Here is a 26079-nt window from a genome sequence, read left to right as displayed (position 1 = left end):
GACGAACTGTTGATGCTAATAGTGGAGGGGGCAATTCCAAGAACAGAAATTGTATTTTTTTTCATGATAATTTCATTTTATATAAAACATTGTCAAACACTGCTGTGGCTAGTCATTTTTAAACATGGATTTGCGACATTTCAGAGAAAGTTGCAATGATAAATGTTACGCCGAGCGCTCCGGGTCCCTTCTCCTCCCCGGAGCGCTCGCAGCGTTCTTCTGTGTGCAGCGCCCCGGTCAGACCCGCTGACCGGGAGCGCTGCACTGTTCTCACCGGCGGGGATGCGATCCGCGTAGCGGGACGTGCCCGCCCGCGGGTTGCATCCCAATCTCCTCACCTGCCCCGTCCTCCTGTTGTTCTGTCCCGGCGCGCATGGCCCCGCTCTCTAGGGCGCGCGCGCGCCGGCTCTCTGAAATTTAAAGGGCCAGTGCACCATTAATTGGTGCCTGGCCCAATCAGTGTTTTACACCCTAGCACTACTTAAACCCACTTCCCCTTCCTGTCCTCGCCGGATCTTGTTGCCTTTGTGCTCCGTGAAAGCGTTTAGTGTGTTCCCAAGCCTGTGTACCCAGACCTTCTGCTGTTGCCCCTGACTACGACTCTTGCTGCCTGCCCTGACCTTCTGCTACGTCCGACCTTGCTCTTGCCTTGTCCCTGTGTACCGCGCCTGTCTCAGCCGTCAGTTGGGGTTGAGTCGCTATCGGGTGGAATGACCTGGGGGTTACCTGCCGCTGCAAGTCCATCCCGCTTTGCGGCGGGCTCTGGTGAAAACCAGTAACCAATAGACTCCGTTCCCCTGGTACGGCCCACGCCATCACCCCACTGACACAGAGGATCCACCTCCAGTGTCCTCGCTGCATACCAGTCCGGATCCTGACAATAAATAGGTCCTTAAATGGAAAAGTGCAGGATCCAGCTCCCAAAAAGTGATTTTAAAAGTCCAAAATTTATTTCACATTATTAAAATGATGAAAACCAAATATAAGGTGGTTTTAAAAGCATAGCAGAACCGCCAAAGCATTGGTAAATACCTAACCACTGCATCCACAAACAGAAATTTGACTGTACATAAAGCTGCTGTGGGCAAAAAAAGGCTTAGTGCAATATGTTAATAACATGCATGTGTCGTATGTCTTAGGGGGGATTAAACTGGCAGAGTCACTGGTAGAGAAGGATCTGGGTGTACTTGTAGATCACAGACTACAGAATAGCATGCAATGTCAGGCTGCTGCTTCCAAAGCCGGCAGGATATTGTCATGTATCAAAAGAGGCATGGACTCAAGGGACAGGGACATAATACTCCCCCTTTATAAAGCATTGGTACGGCCTCACCTGGAATATGCTGTTCAGTTTTGGTCGCCTGTTCATAAAAGGGACACTGCGGAGTTGAAAAGGGTGCAGAGACTAAACTAAACTAATATGAGGCATGGAACATCTTAGCTATGAGGAGCGATTAAAGGAGTTACAATTGTTTAGTCTTGAGAAGAGACGTTTAAGGGGGGATATGATAAACGTATATAAGTATATAAATGGCCCATACAAAAAATATGGAGAAAAACTGTTCCAGGTTAAACCCCCCCCAAAGGACGAGGGGGCACTCCCTCCGTCTGGAGAAGAAAAGGTTTAGTCTAAAGGGGCGACGCGCCTTCTTTACCGTGAGGACTGTGAATTTATGGAACGGTCCACAGCAGGAACAATTAACAGCTTTAAAACAGGGTTAGATACATTCCTGGAACAAAATAACATTAATGCTTATGCAGAATTATAAAACTACATCCCTTCCCCTTACACTCTTCACTTCAATTCCCTGGTTGGACTTGATGGACGTATGTCTTTTTTCAACCATACTAACTATGTAACTATGTTTTGTGCCAAGCAGAGCCAAAAAAACATTGTACATTGATAAATTCACCCCATATTGTTTAGAATAAAGGTCTAGAGTCTAGAATAACCTCAAGGCAGCCTACTGCCTGGAAATCATGATAGTGCCATACGCTGAGATGGAAATGTCAGGTTTTGGTAGCTTAGAAGGTGGCTAGTAAGTGAATATTATGTTGTGGTTTATTAAGTTGTTTGTAAGAGTATCTTTTTTGGATTAACTATTGGGTCAATAATAATAAAAATAATAAAAATTCTACTTCAGTGTAATAAAACTATTATCCCAGTTCATTTGGGTTAGAAGGTGGTACAAATGGCGACTTTTTAGTTTGGCTGTCTAGACACCTCAGTTTTCTCACTAAGGTGGTCAGTCCATTAAAACTGATCACACGCAGCTTCCACTTCCCAAAGTTGTATAGCTATATGGGGTAAAAAACTTTGTAGAAAAGTCAGCTTACCCCCTTTCAATTGTTCACTTGCTTGTATAAAGCGTGCCTTGTAGTGGAAGTCCAGCTGCACAGACCAAACACTGTTGCCGATACAGGTAATATCTGCCCATATTAAGCCAAGTGTGCAAGAATCATACAAAGAACATTTGATAAAGAACATTTTGTGAAATCAGTCATATTAGGTACATAACATTTTATCTTCTGAAAGCTTTTTACATTTTAGGAGACATAAATATGGGCAACATTACCTTGTCAGGGGCACAAAGATGGTCATTTTTACTTTGTGGTGGTCATAAATGTGATCAATATAACAGTTTTGAGGCATAGAGGTGCTTCTGTTACTGTTCGAAGAAGCACAAAGTGGCATTATTACTTTTAGAGGGCACAATGGTGGGTATTATTGTGTAGGGCACTATTACAGTGTGTTTGGCTCTAAGAAGATCACTATGAGGGTATTACTGTGTGGGTACAATAGGTAGCACTATTACTTTGTGGAGCATGAAGAAAGGCACATTTTCTGTGTGGTGCACTATATTATCTGGGGCACAATTGTTCGAAATTTTTATTTTAGAGGGCACATTTTGATCTTTCTACCCGTCACAGAGCGTTAACAGGCTGAGAAACAACGGTAGCCGGCTGTCATCTACAGCAGAGGTCCTGTCACAACTGTCAGTAGCAGATCGGAGCTCCGAGCCAGACAGTTAACCTTGTAGATGCCGCGGTCAGTGGGACCGCCGCACTTACAGGTATGACAGGGGAGGGGGCTTCTCCTGTCACCCATCAGATACCTGGCAATGCGATTCCGGAGTTCCAATGGTTCACATGGCACCTTCTAAGGTTGCCAGGTACAATGACTTATGAGGCTCAGCCTCTCAGGCTGAATGAAAGTCAGTGTAACACTGGCAATTGTACTTTACTGTAGTACAGATGTATGCACTTTATTATCCATGGTAGGTATATCCAAAAGGAATTTATTAAATTATATATACATAACGTGTTTTTAGCTTATATTAGCCTTTTCATCTGGTCTGATGAAAGGGCTAATACTGCCCAGAAATGCATTGTGTGTATTTAATTTAATACCTTTTGGCTATACCTACCATTCATGTTTTGAATGTTGACAGATTGGGACAAGCTTCTATTCCTTGTTCTTCTTTGTTCCTAATTATTGCACACGTGTGTTTTATTACAGTATCTGAGGCGAGTCAAACAAGTTGAAATGCTTGCATGATAATTTTATGCTTATTTATTACTATGTATTTGTCAGAATGATTATGCTACTAACCAATCCTATTGTGTTGATGGAAATCTTTTTATTTTGCAGAGTGTTTTAAATCAAAGTATTAAATTGCTTGAGAGGACGTCATTTGATATTGAGGTATGCAATTCATGACTACAATATGACATCCATATCATGTATAAATATAATACACTGTCAATATTAACCCAATATTCTTAAAGCATTACTGTAATTGAAAACACCTTTTGAAGCATCTACATCTTGCACAAAGATCCTGTGCTTCTCAGTAAAATTTTAAAGCCAGCAGATCATAGTATATGTTATGATAATAAAGTGCAAGTCTGTTAGTCACATCACGTCCATCTGTGTGTAACGGGTCCCTTACATTAAATGACGTGGCGTTGGGCGGCGACAATCACTGCTGCGACATCAGTGCACATAAGAGGAACGGCCCAGTGGCAGAGCAACTCCAATACTGCCTGACTTAGCTCACAGACATGGTGCCAACTGCAGCAATGGCTGCCGCACAATACCCCACCAGTGTGAACAGATGGCAACGCTCACTCACCATGTGCTCCCAGTTAGAGAACTAGAAGACTGCTAGGAACAGACCTCTTTTCAGGTTCCTGCTAGTTATATAGGCCAGGGCTTATAGACGTGTTGCTCATACAGGTCATGAGTTGAGATCATCCTGGGCTTCACTACTAAGACCTTCTGCGATCACCAGTTATAAGCCGGGGAAGTTCAAAGCAACATGCTCCGCTCCCCGGCTGGCTAGCAGATTTAACCTTTTATTATTTAACCGTTATTCTAAATGACAGTAATGCTTTACAGTAAAACTCTGAGCGAATTTTCATAATAACAACAATGCAGGGCTGACAGTTGATTCAAGTCCCTCAAGTCCAAATTTCCTGCAAGCCTTGCACCCTTGTATCAAAACTTCGCCCCCTTCTTAAATATCACTTCCTGCTTTGCAGCTATTGCCTGAAGTTATACAGACTTCCTGATCTGCAGCTACTGGCTTAAAGAATACCTCTCATGTTCTATGTTATAATCCTCCCAGTTCACTGCCCCCATCATGATAAACCACCCCCTGCCTTTATTTTTATTATTTGTTAGTTCTCTGACAGGCGTGACATCATCTGAAGCCAGACAGGGGAGAACTTCCTCCCTCACTCTGCTACACACAGCCAAGAGCAATTCAGTGTGTGAGATGAGCTCTGATTGGATAAGGCTGCACACAGCATTTCCTGATTTTGGACTTCTGCCAGGCCAGTAGGAGTCCAAAGTCTGTGCAAAAGATGGGGGGAAAATGTGCTCTGGACAAGTAGGGAGACAGCTAGTGGAGGCTTTTTTAAACACAAATAAAACAACTTTTTTTTTTTTTTTTAAACAAAGTACATTAGAAAGATTTTTTTCTTTACCATAAGGAGTGCAATAACAAAATTTTTTTTTATGAGAGTGCCCATTTAAGCTGCACCCCACAGACTTTTACTGTACAGCCCTGTGACATTCAACAATTTTTTTATTGCTTGTAATGTTGAGGACCTATAGTGTACACAGCACCTTGGAAAAGTGTGAGATTTTGTTCAGTTTCCTTTTTAAATTATTGCATATTATATTATATAAAACGATAAGATTTAGTTAGCAAATTTTGAAGGCTACGCAGAACTGTCTTTAGTCACTGGGCATACTGTACCTACAACTAGTAATGCTCTCTATAATGTTTTCCGTCCTGCTTAGATTTTTTCTTTTCCTGACATTCTTGTACATAGTAATCCTACAGTAATTTTCTGGCATATCTAATTGAATCAGACTGGGTTTACATGTATTATTCCTGTTAGTATTTGGTCCTCATTTTTATCAGTATGTTTACCTTCACCCAGGAGTGGCTACAAAACACTTTAAAAGCTGCAAATCTTTTTATCGTAGTTTTATTGTGTCGGATGCACTCCTGAATTTGGCTAAAACACTGATCAAAATACTATGTGTGAACCCATTTAAATAAAAATGCAAAAGGTTCTCCTGCAGGGACATAGGAACACACATGGCAATCTAAATGTACCCTGGTTGCTAGTATGTAGCATTAGAACTGCTAATGCATCTACTAGTAGGGTTTGGAGTAATGTTAAAGGAGTTACCCAGGGAATAAACTTCATTGTGGGGGGTGTACGACCACTGAGATGCCCCGCAATCCTCAAAACAGGGCCACTCTCCTACCTCAGAGTGCTCAGGCTCCTGGTCTTAGGAGTGAAAGCCTGCTCCACCAGCAGACAGGACATTGTTGCGGCTTTTGATTGGCGGAGCGGTCTGTCACTCCTGAAATCAGTTTGTGTTGGAAGAGACAGGCCCCGTTCTGGAGATCGCGGGGGTCCCAGTGGTCTGACACCCTGTGATTAAACACTTTTCCACTATCTTGTGGCTATGGGATAAGTTCTATTCCCTGGGGTACCCCTTTAATGTTACCACTTGACATACAACAAATATGGTAGGAAATGAGGCGTGAAATTCTTAGTGTATAAATGGTGTCCAATGAGGCATATCTTTATAAGTAGTTCTTTTTTTTTTTCCAGGAAAAGGTGCATGATGTCATTTCATCCATTGATGCAGCTCAAACACTGATCAATAATAATGCTTCTACAATTATAAAGCAGGTAAGACATTTGTTGTATTTGATCCCTATAATAAGTTAGCATTTATCAGAGCTCTAGCATATTGTTTTAGAAGTCAGGCAGTATGATGTGCTACCAGCCTATACACCAGCCAGATTAAAAAGTGCAGATTCAGCGATATAAACGTCACTTCTTATGAACTACTCATTGGATACAGTTAAAAAAAAAAAAAAAAGTTGGGTAAAATCTACTAATAATTTATGTTTTGTTTCAGGAATCTAAAAAGTTTATGGATACAGTGATCGGCTATTTTGTTCAGTATGTTCAGTGGGTGAAAGATTCAGTAAGTAACTATATATTTATTGTAGAACTTTTAATGTAAAATGTACAGTCAGTGTTTATAGTCAGCTTTTTATAAATGCCTGGTATAACATTCTAATACTATTGCCAGGCCCACAAGCCCTAGCTTGCAATAATTTATTATATAAAAATTTAAAAAAATAAATGACAATGCCCTTAGTTCGGTGACAGAATAGGATAATGTAAAAAGTGTGGGGGATGTTGCCAGTGCCCCTCAATGGACCGGGGGCTAGTAACTAGAGATGGTTTTGCAAACCCAATGAGAGATTAGGAAATGTCTTCTGCAGTGTCAAAATCTCAGATCAATTTATTGGAGTTCCTTAGGATAAAATAGGGACAATGTTTTACACATCGGTTTTAAGAAAAATCCTGCTGGCTTCCAGGTCGCTCAATTTATTAAGAAGTGCAATCTTCTTAAAGGTATATTTCTAAGAATTATTTTTTTATTTAACTGTGCTCAGGGTACAGCTTAATAGAAAAAAACATATACTTACCCCCCTTGCTCTCCTGCCTCACCCGCTATCGCCCATGTTCCACTTCATTGTGTCTGTGTCGCACAAGGACCTGCTGCAGTCACTGATTGGCTGAGCAGGAAGGAACTTTTGCAACACAGACCAAAGGAGCTGCAGCACGGCAGGGAACTGACACAGATAGAGCAGGCGCCGTGTGAAAACAAGGAGGGTACAGTGGGGATCAAAAGTTTGGGCACCCCAGGTAAAAATTTGTATTAATGTGCATAAAGAAGCCAAGGAAAGACGGAAAAATCTCCAAAAGGCATCAAATTACAGATTAGACATTCTTATAATATGTCAACAAAAGTTAGATTTTATTTCCATCATTTACACTTTCAAAATAACAGAAAACATAAAATTGGTGTCTGCAAAAGTTTGGGCACCCTGCAGAATTTATAGCATGCACTGCCCTCTTTGCAAAGCTGAGACCTGCCAGTGTCATGGATTGTTCTCAATCATCATCTGGGAAGACCAGGTGATGTCAATCTCAAAGGTTTTAAATGCCCAGTCTCATCTGACCTTGCCCCAACAATCAGCACCATGGGTTCTTCTAAGCAGTTGTCTAGAATCTGAAACTGAAAATAGTTGACGCTCACAAAGCTGGAGAAGGCTATAAGAAGATAGCAAAACGTTTTCAGTTGTCAATATCCTCTGTTCGGAATGTAATTAAGAAATGGCAGTCATCAGGAACAGTGGAAGTTAGAGCAAGATCTGGAAGACCAAGAAAAATATCAGACAGAACAGCTCGCAGGATTGTGAGAAAAACAATTCAAAACCCACGTATGATCTGGCAGACACTGGAGTTGTGGTACTGTTCTTCATAGAAGAGTGTTCAGAAGAAAACCTCTTCTATGTCCTCACCACAAAAATCAGCGTTTGAACTTTGCAAATCAACATACAGACAAGCCTGATACATTTTGGAAACAAGTTCTGTGGACCGCTGAGGTTAAAATTGAACTTTTTGACCGGAATGAGCAAAGGTATGTTTGGAAAAGAAGGGGAACAGAATTTAATGAAAAGAACCTCTGTCCAACTGTTAAGCATGGGGGTGGATCAATCATGCTTTGGGGTTGTATTGCAGCCAGTGGCACAGGGAACATCTCACGAGTAGAAGGAAAAATTGATTCAATTAAATTTCAGCAAATTTTGGATGCTAACTTGATGCCATCTGTGAAAAAGCTGAAGTTAAAGAGAGGATGGCTTCTGCAAATGGATAATGATCCTAAACACACCTCAAAATCCACGGGGGATTACATCAAGAGGCGTAAACTGAAGATTTTGCCATGGTCTTCACAATCTCCTGACCTCAACATAATTGAAAATCTATGGATAGATCTTAAAAGAGCAGTGCGTGACAGACAGCCCAGAAATCTCAAAGAACTGGAAGACTTTTGTAAGGAAGAAAGGGCAAAGATACCTCAAACAAGAATTGAAAGACTCTTGGCTGGCTACAAAAAGTGTTTACAAGCTATGATACTTACCAAAGGGGGCAGTACAAGATATTAACTCTGCAGGGTGCTCAAAGTTTTGCAGACGCCATTTTTTTTTTGTTTTCTGTTATTTTGAAAGTGTAAATGATGGAAATAAAATCTAACTTTTGTTAACATATTATAAGAATGTCTAATCTAATTTGATGCCTTTTGGAGATTTTTCCATCTTTCCTTGACTTCTTTATGCACATTAATACAAATTTTTACCTGGGGAGCCCAAACTTTTGATCCCCACTGTAAGTACCGTTTTTAATGATTTATATGCACCTTAAGCACAGTTAAATAGGAGAAGAATTCTCAGGAATTAATAAAAAATCAGACACTACTGTGGCTGGCCATACAACACACTATCTCCAAGCTTAAAAGTTGTTAATGCTAAGAGGGTGTGAAGCCGGGCACGTTCCCTCCATGCGAGGCAAAGCCCCCCTCATGCCTCTTAAGAGCAACGTAATTCCTCTCGAGTCACACATTTTTGCACGGAAATAGTGATGTTTAACCTTAAACATCGCCATTTCAGTGCAAAAAAATTTGTGACTCTGGAAGATACACAGTACTAAATATATATTGTAGAAGATATCCCCCAATGTATCTTTAAAACCTGAAGACATTTTCCTTTACATAGTGACTAAGTATTATTACTAAACTAAAACCTAGAAATCCTTTGATTGACAATGTAAAGTTTAGGAGTAAATGTACATAAGGTGTTTCCAGCAAATACCTAAAGGCTGTCTCATGGTTATATACAGCGCACACTTTATCACAATGAATCACCAAACTACCTGCAATATATAGAAATAATATATGTCAAGGTAATGGAAAATCTTGTCATTCGTCAGTGAAGGGAAATCTATTGTATGCCCACAGTATGGTGTTCTTGGTATATTGCATACCAGTGTTTCCCAACCAGGGTGCCCCCAGCTGTTGCAAAACCACAACTCCCAGCATGCACGGACAGCCAACGGCACGCCCATTTTTTTTTTTATTTTTTTTTGGTTCCCACATCATGCACACTTTCCATCACAAGTTGTACTGCACCATTTGCTTTATTCTAGCACTGCTTTTTATCTCTATCTTGATCATGTGATCACCAGTTTGACTAGATAATTACAGTGTTGAATGTGTCAATAGGAGGTCAAGTCCAGGGTCAGATGACTTCTTGTGAACTACAGGATGACATCATCACCTAGATCCCCTATTAATAGCTGACAGACCCCTCCCCAATCTGTAAACTTCTGCTATCTGTATGTGATCAGGATATTTAGTAGATATACACCTCCCCTGGGGATTTGTTCACACATTGCCTTTCTTGCTGCGATTTTTCAGTTTCTGCCAAAATTGTTGCAAATGTGCAAATTATGGTAAAAAAAAAAAAAAAGTTTAATTTTTACTTTAATTTTGAAAAATTGCAGCAGAAACAGCCAACATGCTGTAAAACAAATGTGGGGAAATGCAGTAAGAATGTGAACCCAGCCTAAAGACTTGAGATCTACATAAAACACCTCAGTTGTGATTCTAGGTCAATTTATTTTCTTCTTATGACATTAGTAAAAAAAAAAAAAAAAATGAACTTTGACCTCAATCCACTTATGAGTTTAAAGGAGTACTCCTGTGCTCCAGCGTTCTGAACATCTTGTTCAGAACGCTCTGAGCCGGAGGCTTTGAACGTGACATCACGGCCACTTCGTAGGAACTCGTCGATCAGACATCCATCAGATCAGACAACCAGCAGCAGGACCCCCTGATCAGACCTCTTATCCCCTATCCAAAGGATAAGATGTATAGCAGCCGAGTACCCCTTTAATGAGTTGACTTGGCTAAACTCCAGTACTGGCAGCTTAAAGGGGTTATCTAGGAAAAAACTTTTTTTTATATATCAACTGGCTCCAGAAAGTTAAACAGATTTGTATATTACTTCTATTAAAAAATCTTAATCTTTTCAGTACTTATGAGCTTCTAAAGTTAAGGTTGTTCTTTTCTGTCTAAGTGCTCTCTGATGACACGTGTCTCGGGAACCGCACAGTTTAGAAGAGGTTTGCTATGGGGATTTGCTTCTAAACTGGGCGTTTCCCGAGATACATGTCATCAGAGAGCACTTAGACAGAAAAGAACAACCTTAGCTTCAGAAGCTCATAAGTACTGAAAGTAAGATTTTTTAATAGAAGTAATTTACAAATCTGTTAAACTTTCTGGAGCCAGTTGATATATTAAAAAAAAGTTTTTTCCTGGATAACCCCTTTAATTAGATAAACAGGTGCAGTGATCAAATACCCCACCTTAAGCCAGAGGATTCACGGAAAATGGAGGCAGCATTACAGAACCACTTCAGTGATCAATTTACATTTGTGGAGCTTATCCCATCCATGCTAAAACAGGTAAGCACAAGACATACACAAAAACCTCTACATTATTCTCTAATAATAGTCTATGCTGCACTTTATAAAAGAAAATGAATACAGCAAATTCAACTATTCGCTAGACATTTTAAGTTTTCTGTACTTTGAAAAAACTTGAAGAAATCTGTTAATTTGCTGTTTTTAGTATACAACTATTCTATATGAAAAAAGGAAGCAGTCGGTATGTAGGTTTATGATATGTTAAAGAAGCTACTGCCACACTGCTTACACTTTAACTGTAATAAATGTATTATTCTCTGAGGTTACTTATCCCCATCTTTCTTATTTTTTATTTTTTTCAGATCGCCCTGGATGTTGCAGGATGTAAACCAATTGCAAATGTAGTAGACACTGCTGTAGATGTCTTTTTATGCAGCTATATAATAGATTCAGTGGTAAGAAACAACTTCCAATTTCCCATTCAATTTCTGAAATATTAATAGAAAACTGGAGTTTGTATTGACATTTAACATGAAGCTGGGTGCATGGACCTGTGTGCATGGGATTACCAATTCCTTACAATCAGCATTTACCACTAACTCTGACAAATAACATACAACATTGGGCTATTCTACCCCAAAAAGTAGAATTATTTTTACAGTTTTATTACTGGAACCCTGGTGCAGTTTCTCAGCATCAGCCTCATGTCTTTTAGATTTTGTGGAGACAATAAACAACAATAACCTCTGTACATCACATAATGGAGCTCAGATCAACTGCAACTTTTTTAATCAATGAGGAATAAATGATACTGTGTACATAAAATCTGCTGCATATTTAAAAATACTCCTAAACGTAAAGAAAAAGGAAAAGTAACTCTCCACAATGTATCAGCAAAAAACGTATACATTGTGTTATATCGACATTGTGGCCCAAAAAGCACACATGAATTCTGTCCTCGGTATACTTTGGATCCTCATGTCATGAAGTGCCCCCATATTCTGTACTAGGCATAACATAATTGAGGGGGGCTTAGCTAGTCTTAATAAAGGTCAAAAGTAACAGTAGCCCCCCCCCCCCAGGCCTTATGCCTTTAATTTTATTCATTAATTTTTAGGACCGACCCCTAAAATATATCTGAACTCCACCCCAGACCATAAACAATAATTCAGACTCAAGACCAGACACCTTAATTAATCACACCCAAGACTAGACCCATATAACTTCCAGACCCCAAAACAGATATCTTAAATAAAACAGCTGACAGACCAGCCCTTAAAATGAATTCAGACACCAGATCAGACCCCTAAAATAAATTCAAATCTGAGAACAGACTGCTAAAATGTATTTACATCTTAAATCTTAAAGGGGTACTCCGGTGAAAAACAATTTTTTTTTAAATAAACTGGTGCCAGAAATTTAAACAGATTTGTAAGTTCCTTTTATTTAAAAATCTTAACCCTTCCAGTAGTTATCAGCTGCTGTATGCTCCACAGGAAGTTCATTTATTTTTAAAATTATTTTCTGTCTGACTACAGTGCTCTCTGCTGACACCTCTGTCTGTCTCAGGAGCAGCTCCTCATAGCAAACCTCTCCTGCTCTTGACAGTTCCTGAGACAGACAGAGGTGTCAGCAGAGAGCACTGTGGTCAGACAGAAAGGAAATTTAAAATGAAAAGAACTTCCTGTGGAGCATACAGCAGATGATAAGTACTGGAAGGGTTAAGATTTTTATATAGAAGCAATTTACAAATCTGCTTAACTTTCTAGCACCAGTTGATGTAAAAAAAATAGTTTTTCACCGGAGTACCCCTTTAACTCTCACCCACAAACTTCTCCCCAGTGTTGCACCTCCCTACATCTCCTTCCTCACCTCTGTCATCCTACATGTTCTCTCCGCTCTGCTAATGATCTTAAACTAACATCTTCTATAATCCGAACCTCTCACTCCGGTCTCCATGACTTTGCTTGTGCTGCACCAGTTCTCTGAAATGCGATACCCTGAACCCTTAAACTTATACCCAACATCCACAGTTTTAAATGACTATTGTATGATACCTGTCTTTATTTGTTCCCCCCCAAAACTGAAAATTAATGCAGAATCTGTTGCTGCTATATATATATATATATATATATATATATATATATATATATATAGATTAGTTAGGAGTAGCCGTATTAGTCCAGTGATGCAAAAAGCAAAATCATCGGTAGTTGCAGTATCTTGTAATACCTTTTTTATTGGACTAACAAGATTTTGTAGAGACGAGCTTTCGGGATTCCTCCCTTTATCAAGTCATAAGCATTTCTGAGCTCACAAGGAGAAAACACAGGTTCTATCTCACAAAACATGCAGGGGTTAAAACAACATTAGTGGAGAATGGACATTAAGTTGGGCCATAAATTGTATAGCAATAGGACGATAGATACAGATAAGGATGAGGAGGGGGGGGGGGGGGGCTGGAGAGCAGAGGTGAGAATGGTGGTTACGCTGGACAGACAATTTTACTACAGAACCATAGATTGAAGATAAGACTAGACAGGGGAGGGGGAGCAGGGGTGTAATGGTGTTAGAGCAGGGAGAGGGTAGAGAGTTTAGCAAAGGTTATAGGAAATTCTGATAATGGGATAAGAAGCTTAAATCCACATTAAGTCCTCTATTCTTGGAGTCATAAAGAACTATCATTTTGGCTTCAAATGTCTTTCTTTCCTGGGTGTTCTTGAAGTTTCCTTTCAGGATCTTGATTTTGAGGTCCTGTAGGGAGTGACCTGTTTGGGTGAAATGGTGTCCAACTGGGGTGCAATAGTCCTTTTCTGTATGGTTGTTGATGGACGATCTGTGGAGGTTCATCCTATTATTGAGTGGCTGACTGGTTTCACCAATGTAACATCCCAGGTCACACTTGGTGCATTGTATCATGTAGACTACATTCTCTGTGGTGCAGGAGTATTGTCCCTTGATGTTGTATGTCTTGTTGTTGTGGGAGGCCTCAGAATTTGTGCAGATGTGTTGACAGAGTTTACAGCGCGGTTTGGCGCAGGGTTTGGTCCCATTGTCTGTATCTGATGTGTCTGTGGGTAGTTTCCTATTGACCAGCTTTTGTTTTAAGTTGGGTGGTTGTCTGAAGGCCAATATGGGTGGTTCAGGAAAGATTTGCTTTAACACCTCAATTAAATGTGTTGAAGGCATCATGAAATTGTTTGAGTTTATCCTCTCCTTCAGTCCAAACAATGAAAATATCATCAATGTATCTGTAGTATCTGTAGGGTTTGTGAATTTGGGTATTCAGGAATCGCTCTTCAAGGTCAGCCATGAACAGATTGCATATTGTGGTGCCATCTGGATCCCCATAGCAGTTCCCGTCATCTGTAGGTATATTTCATTATATACCTACAAATATAGGTATACCTACAATACCTACAAATATAAAATATACCTACAGATGATGGGAACTGCTATGGAGACCAAGATGGCACCACAATATGCCAATCTGTTCATGGCTGACCTTGAAGAGCGATTCCTGAATACCCAAATTCACAAACCCTACAGATACATTGATGATATTTTCATTGTTTGGACTGAAGGAGAGGATAAACTCAAACAATTTCATGATGCCTTCAACACATTTAATCCATCCATCAAACTCAAAATGGACTTCTCTACAGAAAGTGTAAACTTTCTGGACACCACTGTAACTATAAACAAGGACACAATACAGACATCTGTATACAGAAAACCCACAGACCGATCCAGCTATCTACACTATTCAAGTTCCCATCCGTCCCACAACAAGAAAGGCATAATATACAGCCAAGCCATCAGGTACCACCGCATCTGCTCCAACCCTGATGACAGAGACACACATCTGCAAACGCTAGCTGAGAAATTTAAACAAAAAGGTTACAAACCAAGGACCATCCATAAGAAAATCCACTCTGCTCTTCAAACACCACGTGAACACCTGCTGCAATACAGAGAGAAACAAACCTCATCACGCATACCACTGGTAGCCACATACAATCCCACCCTTGAGGAAATACGCAAAATCATCAAGGACCTGCAGCCAATACTAGCAGAAGATGAGGTGTTAAAGCAAATCTTTCCTGAACCACCCATCTTGGCCTTCAGACAACCACCCAACTTAAAACAAAAGCTGGTCAATAGGAAACTACCCACAGACACATCAGATACAGACAATGGGACCAAACCCTGCGCCAAACCGCGCTGTAAACTCTGTCAACACATCTGCACAAATTCTGAGGCCTCCCACAACAACAAGACATACAACATCAAGGGACAATACTCCTGCACCACAGAGAATGTAGTCTACATGATACAATGCACCAAGTGTGACCTGGGATGTTACATTGGTGAGACCAGTCAGCCACTCAATAAAAGGATGAACCTCCACAGATCGGCCATCAACAACCATAGAGTAAAGGACTATTGCACCCAGTTGGACACCATTTCACCCAAACAGGTCACTCCCTACAGGACCTCAAAATCAAGATCCTGAAAGGAAACTTCAAGAACACCCAGGAAAGAAAGACATTTGAAGCCAAAATGATAGTTCTTTATGACTCCAAGAACAGAGGACTTAATGTGGATTTAAGCTTCTTATCCCATTATCAAAATTTCCTATAACCTTTGCTAAACTCTCTACCCTCTCCCTGCTCTAACACCATTACACCCCTGCTCCCCCTCCCCTGTCTAGTCTTATCTTCAGTCTATGGCTCTATAGTAAAATTGTCTGTCCAGCGTAACCACCATTCTCACCTCTGCTCTCCAGCCCCCCCCCCCCCTCCTCATCCTTATCTGTATCTATCGTCCTATTGCTATACAATTTATGGCCCAACTTAATGTCCATTCTCCACTAATGTTGTTTTCACCCCTGCATGTTTTGTGAGATAGAACCTGTGTTCTCTCTTTGTGAGCTCAGAAATGCTTATGACTTCATAAAGGGAGGAATCCCGAAAGCTTGTCTCTACAAAATCTTGTTAGTCCAATAAAAAAGGTATTACAAGATACTGCAACTACCGATGATTTTGCTTTTTGTATATATATATTATTACTATTATGATTAGTATTAAAATTAATTCAGAAGCAAGATTAAACGATTAAACCCTAAAATAGTTCATAACCAAAAATTGACCAATAAATATTAACCAACCCTCTAAAATTAATTCAGACCCCGAACTAGACTAAAAGAGTGAATCAGACTTTTTGACCAAATCCCTAAAAAGGAATTAAAAGGGGTTATCCAGGGAAAAACTTTTTTTATATATATATATATATCAACTGGCTCCGGAAAGTTAAACAGATTTGTAAATTACTTCTATTAAAAAATCTTAATCCTTTCAGTACTTATGAGCTTCTGAAGTTAAGGTTGTTCTTTTCTGTCTAAGTAATCTCTGATGACACGTGTCTCGGGAACCGCCCAGTTTAGAAGAGGTTTGCTATGGGAATTTACTTCTAAACTGAGCGGTTCCCGAGACACGTGTCATCAGAGATTACTTAGAAAATAACAACCCTAACTTCAGAAGCTCATAAGTACTGAAAGGATTAAGATTTTTTAATAGAAGTAATTACAAATCTGTTTTACTTTCTGGAGCCAGTTGATATATATAAAAAAACGTTTTTTCCTGGAATACCCCTTTACACATTACTTTGGGGTCCTCTTAAGTTACAGATGCTGCCATGTACAATGTCCTGAAGTTGGCCAGTGTTAGTGTGTGTAGTACTTTTGCTAGACACAAGAAAACATACAGCAATCGCCAATAGCAACAGATCATACGCAAGGAAAGTATAATAACAACAAAAGGAAGCGTATATATCAATTTAACAAAGTTTATTAGACATGAATGCAAATACAAACATTTAAAACTTTAAAATACCAAAAGAGGAGAGAGGTAAATAAATAAAGATGCCCAATGTAATGGACATACATATCCGAGGGAAACCAGTGGGAAGAGAGAACGGTGAAGGTGTATGCAATGCTCAGTAACAAAGTTGTACCAAGATACAAAATAAATGCGCATGTAAACATTTAATGCGAAGGTGCAAAACAATACAAAGGCACCTTGACACATCACCTCATGCTTAAATGAGCTACATTAGGGATCAAAGCATCATACTGACATTGCTATATTCACATAAAAGTAACACAGTAACTTGCCTAGTGGCTAACAGTTGCAGACCTCCAGCACCCGACGTTTCGTCACCAGACTTCTTCCGGGGTGGATCTGATTATGACGTCATTCTCTTACTCCCTGCATATAAGTGACAGCTGAAAGAGGGAAACTGATCTATATAGCTAATAAATGATATTTAGACAAATAAATAGGTGAGAGGGAAAGGATTGGATATGGGTTTAGGTTCCTGGAGTACCCTTTTAAAGTATCACTGACAAAGTGTATAAGTTATGACTGTTGTGTTCCTTATACTTAATATTTGAGTTGTTAAAGTCAATTTATCTTGTTTATTTTTTTTAGAATTCCTTCTGGTTTGGTTTGGGAGGCTCTACAATCTTTTTAATTCCTGCTATTATTTTTGCTATCAAGCTAGCAAAGTTCTATCGTAGAATGGAGACAGAAGATGTTTATGATGAGTAAGTATATATCAGTCTATCGTCATTCATTCATTTATTTATTTATGCATTTACTTAGTTTTTGTTTTTTTTTTTTGTTTTTGTTTTTACAACAAATGAAAGTATTTGTTGAAGATATAATATGGACATTCCTTGTCTGCTTTTTGGGGGTATTTGCTTTTCCAGGTGACTGTACATTCGCCTTTATGTTGAGGCAGAAGATCCTTTTTTTATTCTATTGTGCTGTAGAGAATAGTTAATAGCCTGTGAGATTGAATTACCAAAATGAAGAGAGAAAAGCGCTAGGTAAAATGCCCAAACTCCTGTACTTTCTAAATACCCAACATAATGGCCCTATCAATAATTCATAGTTGTTCTTGTTCATTTCCATTTCAAATTTCTAGTAAGTATTCGTGAACGTGATTTTCATATTATGGGGAATCTGTGACGCATTAGACATGTACTAAAGTGCGCAATTTTTTCATGGTGCAGGAAAGGTTTGCATAGGACATTAGGAGTGTAATTTGGAGTATTCTGTAGTTTTGTAGGAAACACTACTGATTCCTGTATTCGAGCACCACACAGAAGACTACATACTAAAAACAATACAAAACTAATAACAATAATAACCTGGTATGGCAGAACCATAGCTTAATGCCAGACACAGGGCCATGAACAAGGTAGCGAATAGAGATGAGCGAAGTTACAGTGATTCGATTCGTCACGAACCTCGCAGCTCGGTGGTTGATGACTTTATCCTGCATAAATGAGTTCAGCTTTCAGGTGCTCCGGTGGCTGGAGACTCTCTCCTAGGACTGTATCCAGCTTTTCCAGCCACCGGAGCACCTGAAAGCTCAACTCATTTATGCAGGATAAGTCATCAACCGCTGAGCTGCGAGGTTCGTGACGAATCGAATCACTGTAACTTCGCTCATCTCTAGTAGCGATACCAGTGATGAGGAATGGGACATCACAGGATCGCACAGCCGAACAGGAACAGGAAGGAACACAAGAATGTAAATGGAGGGAAGTTTCTATTTATTTTACCTTTCTTTTACAAGTAAAATATCTAAAGGAAAAAGATGTCAAAAACAGGGCAGACTATTTATTACATTACATGGATTGTGAAAATTTGGAAAAGCAACGCCCACATTTCAGACAAATAGATGAAAGTGAAGACTTCACAGGAAAAACAGGAAAGTGTGGCGCATGACATCAATAAATAGGGTGAAATGCATTTCTTCATAATTCTATAATTCTATTCACCACAATTTATACGCAATTGAGTTAATGCCTGATGAAGCATTGGTTGGTTAAAACATTACGTTATAGGACTTGGTAGGTGTTGCAAACGCACCCATTCATTCTTCAAAGATTTGGTGGATATTTTATCTATGCCTCTTGGGTGATGTTACCGATATAAGGCTATGTTCACACACCATGGAATTCTGCATAAATTTATAGCCAATACACTTCAATGGGATTCTGCTGTCCCATACACACGCTGAAGGAATTACATAAAAGTAAATTGGCTATAAATTCATCCAAACTTTTCATGTAGAATTCCGTGCAGAAATTCTGCCGTGTGAACGTAGCCTAAATGTTGGTTCGGCGATGGTGCCCTATAGTTGGTTTTGGGTTAGTAAAAGCAGGCATTTATACAGTACAATTTGAACATTTACATTGTTTGTTTTCATGTACACTGTAAATGCATCAGATCTGTTAAAGGAAAACTGTCAGATATTTTCTCCCGCACTATCCACAGTACTGGTGGATAGTGTGGGAGACGTTGATTAAAATGAGCCCTATCTTACCCGGACCGCTCGGCCGTTCACCCACAATTGTGATTTTATTCTATGTGTATATCTTGCTGTAACTGGCACGGGCGGGGCTTCTGCACTGACGTCAGCGCCGCTTATGAATATTCATCCCCCCTCCCTCCAGTTAGGAGTGGTGAAGAGAGATGAATATTCATAAGCGGCGCTGACGTCAGTGCAGAAGCCCCGCCCGTGCCAGTTACAGCAAGATATACACATAGAATAAAACTACAATTGCGGGCGAAAGGCCGGGCGAACTGACAGTTTTCCTTCAAAGAGTACTGGGGATCTATAAGGCCTCATGCACACTGAGATAAATTCAGGGAGGAAATTCCTTGGTGGATCTGCGATCTGTTCACCCCATGCAGGAAACTAGTGCACTCTAAGGGTATGTTCACACGGTGGAGCAGAGTCCCATGTATTTCGCTAGGATTCTGCTGCACTTTGCACGGGGTGGAATTTTCGCAGCAGATGCTTCTGCCGCAGAAATCCTGATTCTAGCGTTTGCAAAAAGAATAGACTAAATATGTCTAACCTTTTTGCGGATTTTGCTCGGAAATGCAATGCAGTCTATGAGATGGTGCATTTCTGAGCTGTCCTTGCACCCGCTGAATTCTTCAAATGTGCGGAAATTCCACACATTTTATGATGTGTGAACATGGCCTTAAAGGGGTCCTCTGGTGGAAATTATTTATTTTTTTTAAATCAACTGGTGCAAGAAAAGTTATACCAATTTGTAAATGACTTCTATTTAAAAATCTTAATCCTTCCAGTACTTATCAGCTGCTGTATACTACAGAGGAAGTTCTTTACTTTTTGAATTTCCTTTCTGTCTGACCACAGTGCTCTCTGCTGACACCTCTGTCCATGTCAGGAACTGTCCAGAGCAGGAGAGGTTAGCTATGGGGATTTGCTTCTGCTCTGGACAGTTCCTGACATAAACATAGGTGTCAGCAGAGAGCAGTGTGACAGACAGAAAAGAACTATACAAATTCCTCTGTAGCATACAGCAGCTGATAAGTACTGGAAGGGTTAAGATTTTTAAATAGAAGTCATTTACAAATCTGTTTAACTTTCTGGCACCGGTTGATTAAAAAAAAAATTCCACTGGAGTACCCCTTTAAGGCTATGTTTACATTATAAAAAATCCACTGCATGAATCTATCATTAGTTTGAATGGATATTCAGTTCACCCACTCGAAAGAATAAACATGTTCCCCCCTCTGTCCCAGCCATGATGGATTTCAGTGGTGGCCACTGCACTTGGAACATCCACCTGTAATATCTACGGATGATTATTCCGTAGTGTAAACATAAACCCAAGTAATTTCAGGCAGATTCCAACAGATTTTCCATGTGGATTCTACCTAAAAACCTGCCTGCCTGAAATCCTTGTGGAATTAGGATCACTGCCACTGTAGTCTTCTAACTAACACCTGATCTCACATGAGAATTTGAAAATCCTCGGCTTCAGTACCAGAATACAAACTTCACATACTCAGACGGTAAGATCGTTAAAGGGGTATTCCGGCTTTATACATCTTATCCCCTATCCAAAGGATAGGGGATAAGATGCATGATCTCAGGGTCCCGCTGTGGGGACCCTTATGATCTCGGTGCAGCCCCCTGTATTCTGTGACATCACACCACGCCCCCTCCATTCATGTATTTGGGAGGGGGCGTGACGGCCGTCACGCCCCCTCCCGTAGACATGAATGGAGGGGGCGTGACGTTACTAGGGGGCGTGGTCATGACGTCACGTCCCCATCTCAGAGGCAGCGCCCGGCACAGAATGCGATGGGACCCCTGCGATCATACATCTTATCCTCTATCCAAAAAATAAGATGTATAAAACCGGAATGCCCCTTTAAAATGACAACATTTGAGATGTGGCTTAGGCAATCCAGAGCACTGTCAGAGTGGGGAATTTATGAATCTATATGGTTTTATTGTTTCATCATCATTACTTCACCACATACTTCACCACATGACCATTGTGACCTGAAGAAGTTTACTTTGTACTCTCGCTGTGGCGGAACGTGTCTGTTCTAACTAGTTTTTCTTCTCTTATCTACAGTACTTCTGTTTCAGGGACTTGGCATTTCACTTTATGATAACTGTTTTTACCATTGGACCTCCAACCATGCCTCCTTATTGCGTTTTAAATCACTCTCCGAGAACCTTTACCGCTCTATGTTCCCCATATTTCCTCTTGTATTTCGCATTCACCGATATAATTTGCATTGTGCAATACCGGTGCTATGGGAATGCACTGCTTTCTTCCAAAGGTGCTTCTGGCACATAGACTACTAACCAAATGTAAAAATTCAGGACTGACTGGAAGCCTGACCCACTAGAGCACAAGCTGATGATTTTTTTTTGTATAAGTAATTTATAATATACTAATTTTACAATTTTAAAGTAATTTTCCCTTTTTTTATATCTTGTAGTGTTGAAACTGTCCCCATGAAAAAGTAAGCTTTTTATGCTATTTTTGTGTTTTTTTTCTTTTTCTTTTTGTATAATCTTTACAGAGGGGCTATCTTGCATTTTGTGATACCTTTACTGTGTCAGTCTGTGCTTATCTATGTATTTTATACCGGGATCACTAGTTTTCCAATTATATGCACGATGTAAGATCATGGTAACAGTAACTCGATTTATTTTCATACAGTTTTGGATTTTTTACTGCATGGCACTCTTTTAACTATCCTGTTACTGTCACAAAGTATCACATAGATATAATTTTACATGTCACGTATTTTTTTTTATATTTTTTCCCATTTTTTTATTTAAATTATTTTTTCCTTTGTCACAACACATTGATTTATTTTTTTCATGCAATTGTTTTGTTACAGTATGGAAAATGGTAATAATGGTTATCATAATGAGTATTTGTATGGTATACGCAATCCTATAATGACCAGGTAAAAAACATTTTTTAAGCATGCTGTTCTGGTTTTATGATTCATTTTTATGCATGTTTTTTTTTTTTTTCTTGCATGACATTTGTCTGTCCTTCTTACATGGGCAGGTTGCATGGACATTTTGTAACATATTCGTCCATGTCATTTGCTAATCTATACAGTTGGCTTAGTTGCTCAAAGGTCTTGTCTGTTTTTTTTGTTTTTTAATACAGGATTTTTTTCAGGCTTCTAAACATTTTTAAAATAGGCTGTAGATGTGTTAACGGGGTACTCCGGTACTAGACATCTTATCCTCTATTCACAGGATCTCCGGCCCAGCACCATGGCTTTCTAAACATTTACTTTATGTTCAGAATGCCGGCTGTGCTAGGCTTCGAAGTGGCTGTGGTCTACACACCCCCTCCATTCATGTCTATGGGAAAGAAGGAGATACAGTATTTGTGTATCTCCGAATCTCCCATACAGGTAAATGGAGGGGGCCTGTCGTGGTCAACAGTAATCCCGCACAATGCGGAAATTGCTCCGTGCATGCAGATTACCAGGGTGCTGGGTATAAGATCATGTGGGGTCCCAGCGACCAGACCCCCACAATCAAACACTTATCCCCTATCCTGTGGATAGGAGATAAGATGTCTAGTACCGGAGTACCCCTTTAAACGAACAAAAAATTGTGTACACTACTAGAGGAATTATGTCACCCTAAGCTGCAACCAAACCAACCAGTTGTGCTGCGGTTAGTAATTGACCCATGTTGGGAGGATGTCATCGCTGCCGTCTTGTAAACAAAGTATCTTCAGCTTTCTAGTACTTATCAGCTGCTGTATTCTCCAGAGGAAGATGTGTAGTTCTTTCCAGTCTGGCCACAGTGCTTTCTACTGCCACCTCTGTCCATGTCAAGGAACTGTCCAGAGAAGGAGGTTTGCTATGGGGATTTTTTTTCTGCCCTGGAAAGTTCTTGACACGGACAGAGGTGGCAGTAGGGAGCATTGTGGTTAGACTGGAAGGAACTACACAACTTTCTCCACAGCATACAGCAGCTGATAAGTACTGAAAGGGAAGATTTTTAAATAGAATTAATTTACAAATCTGTATATCTTTCAGTGTATACCTTTAGACGCTTTTCCTGGCATATGTGCCAAACACAATTTGAACACAGTGTCGGTGATATTTGCATGTTTTAAAATGTTTGAAACAAAAACTGAGGCTGTAGAGCTTTTCTGTCAGAGAGGGGTCTGCTGGTTGGTCTACTGTTCTGTTTTCTAAGTATGTCTGACAATCTAGTGCATGGCTGTTTAAGGCTGAAGAAAACTGAAGCATGAGCATCTAAAGAACTACTGTGCAATAGTTTGCTTTTTCTCTTGCTTGTTTAAATCATTTTAGAAAGTTGAAATGTTATGTTTTCTGTACGGTCTGTTGGACAACCATATCTAACCATTACTAGGCTGAAAATAACAGTTCACATATTTCTTAAGTCACATTGCATTTGTAATTGCTATATGACAGCTAGCTGTTGGGGAAATTCAATCTTGCATTTTGCCTGGTAGAATAGAGTCTTAAAGGGGGTACTTCACTAGAAAAGTTTTTCTTTTTAAATCAAGTGGTGCTAAAAAGTTAAAACAGATTTGAAAGTACGTCTATTAAAAAATCCCAATCCTTTCAGTACTTATCAGCTGATGTATGTTCCACAGGAAGTTCTTTTCTCTTTGAATTTCCTTTCTGTCTGACCACATTGCTCTCTGCTGACACCTCTTTCCATGTCAGGAACTGAAGGAGAGTAGGAGAAAGTCCCCATAGCAAACATATGCTGCTCTGGACAGTTCCTAAAATGGACAAAGGTGTCGGCAGAGAGCACTGTGGTCAGACAGATGAAAATTCAAAAAGAAAAGAACTTCCTGTGGAGCATACATCAGCTGATAAGTACTGGAAGGATTGGGATTTTTTTAATAGAAGTAATTTACAAATCTGTTTAACTTTCTGGCACCAGTTGATTTTAAAGAAAATGTTTTCCAGTGGAGTACTCCTAAAGGGGTTGTCTAAGATTAGAAAAATAGGATAAGCTTTTTTTGGCCCTAAACCACAGCATTGTTGTACATTAGTTATGTCTGGTATTAGGCTATGTTCATTAAAAATACAGGCATATTTCTTACGTTCATATTTTTGGTCGTCTTTGAAAAATCACTTTTTTGTTTATCGCTCACGGCAAAATAATAGTATTTTCAGTCCCTGCCGTAACATTCAACAATTAGGGTATGTTCACACATGCTGTATACACTGAGGATTTTATACGTTAGATTTTATGCTGGTAACTCAATGATACAATTCACAGCATAAAATCTGCATTTTCTTAGTACATATGAACATACCCTTTAACAGCTACTCCCTCTCTTTCCAGGTGGCTTTAGCTCCACAATACCAAGCCATTTCGGATCTTGTTGTTCGCCATTGTGTCTTCCCAATTCACACAGCACTTGCTGTGTGGGCCAGAAATCACTTTCTCTATACATCTGTGTGGTATTGTGGAATTTAAAGCTATTAAATGCCTTATTGTGGGGAGCCGACCGCTGGGACACCCTGCGATCTACAGAACGGGGTGACGGCTCTCAGAGAGACAGCATGGGCTCCTTTCATTTTTATGGGAGACCTGAAGATGCCCAAGTGGATAGGGGATACGTTTTTTTTTCGCTAGAAGACCCTTTTATTGTACAGAAAAAAATGGAGGGAAAAACTGTGTACAGCCACAATCCTTCAATGTCATATAAGGGTAGTTTAATAGATAAATGTCCCTATTTTGTCAATTATAGAATTACATTCATATCATGTTTTGTAATATTTATGTGTTTTTAGAGGGGTTGTCTACTTTGGACAATTGCTTTTCCTCAGAAGCACTACCATGGGTACATTTGCACTATGGAATTTCCGAGCTGTGAAAGCTAAATTCCAGTGCAGCAGCAGTTCTAGTGAATTACAAATTCTGGACTCCGTTGAATGAATGATCAGGTTTATTCTTTTGGCGGAATCTTCTTCGATATGTATTGCCATGGAGACAGCGCATGTCCCAGTGGTCGTAACGTCCACTGTTTCAGAGGCAGAGATTCCGTAATGTGAATGTAGCCCTTACCCTGTGCTCATTAAATTGATCAATGATCTGTCCAATGTACTGGGTTCTCTATAGCTTGAGATGCTTTTTTGTTACTACTTTCTGCCATGGTAAATAGGTAAGCTATCTTATTAGGGGGACTTTTTTTTTCTTTACTCATAATCTCCAAAATAATGTATTTAAGAATGTGTTTTCTAAACCAGGCAACCCCTTTAATGTGTGCCTCAGGCTACCTATATATTGTCTTTATGCTTTGTCAAGAGTCTTGCAGTGCCAGCTTTTGTGTAAAATGTAAAACTGCATGGTTTCAAATTTACAGCTTAAAATAATGTTGAATTTTCCTAAGTAAATGCTGGCTTCCACCTAGTGACATCTGTTTTTTTATACTACGTTCCTTGAATTTCCTACTTGAATAGCCTATCTTCATTTGACACTGTGAGTAGATTCCCTCGAGCTTCTGCCCCACCACGTCAAGATGATTGATGAAACCTATCAGGTGTTTGAGATCGCGGAGGTATCATATCTGTTCTCTGTAGCTTCACTCTTGTTCGCCATGGCTCCAGCTTTTGCCTTTATCCTTTACTGTTACGAAATTCTCTAAATTCCTTCTAACTGGTTTCTTTACAACTTTATAACACTGGCGCTTCTGCAATATTTCACATAATTATTCTCAACAATCTTAATGAAGATTATGAAAAGTAAAACATTTCCTATTGTTATAAAATATTCACGTACAGCCTAAATTTTATTTCATTTAAATATTATATAAAATAGTAT

At 39.6% G+C, this 26079-nt stretch overlaps 1 protein-coding gene and 1 long non-coding RNA gene across 15 annotated transcripts in view; one reads left to right on the top strand and one right to left on the bottom strand.

Annotated features, from left to right (window-relative positions):
• PROM1 (prominin 1) overlaps nt 1-26079 on the top strand; it is a 249618-nt gene that overhangs the window by 214706 nt on the left and 8833 nt on the right. For 4 of the 14 annotated variants that reach the window (XR_008888451.1, XR_008888448.1, XR_008888447.1 and 1 more), the window contains 8 exons: nt 3653-3706; nt 6142-6222; nt 6455-6523; nt 11238-11330; nt 17367-17482; nt 21729-21752; nt 22137-22205; nt 25719-25816. Coding sequence is in view for 5 of the 14 variants with exons in the window: in XM_056555187.1 (XP_056411162.1) it covers nt 3653-3706; nt 6142-6222; nt 6455-6523; nt 11238-11330; nt 17367-17482; nt 21729-21752; nt 22137-22205 (506 nt within the window). In the remaining 9 variants the exon portion in view is untranslated. The other 10 variants (XM_056555187.1, XM_056555183.1, XR_008888450.1 and 7 more) reach the window with 9 other exon arrangements.
• The window catches only part of LOC130355174 (uncharacterized), a 94705-nt gene continuing 94443 nt past the window's right edge, over nt 25818-26079 (bottom strand). The window contains exon 3 of the long non-coding RNA XR_008888457.1: nt 25818-25948. This is a non-coding gene — a long non-coding RNA (uncharacterized LOC130355174). The remainder of the gene's footprint in view (nt 25949-26079) is intronic.

Source organism: Hyla sarda, chromosome 1 (assembly GCF_029499605.1).
Source record: "Hyla sarda isolate aHylSar1 chromosome 1, aHylSar1.hap1, whole genome shotgun sequence".
NCBI classification, from domain to species: Eukaryota; Metazoa; Chordata; class Amphibia; order Anura; family Hylidae; genus Hyla; species Hyla sarda.
The sequence above is the reverse complement of the archived record's forward strand: the minus strand, read 5'-3'. Positions and strand labels throughout refer to the sequence as shown.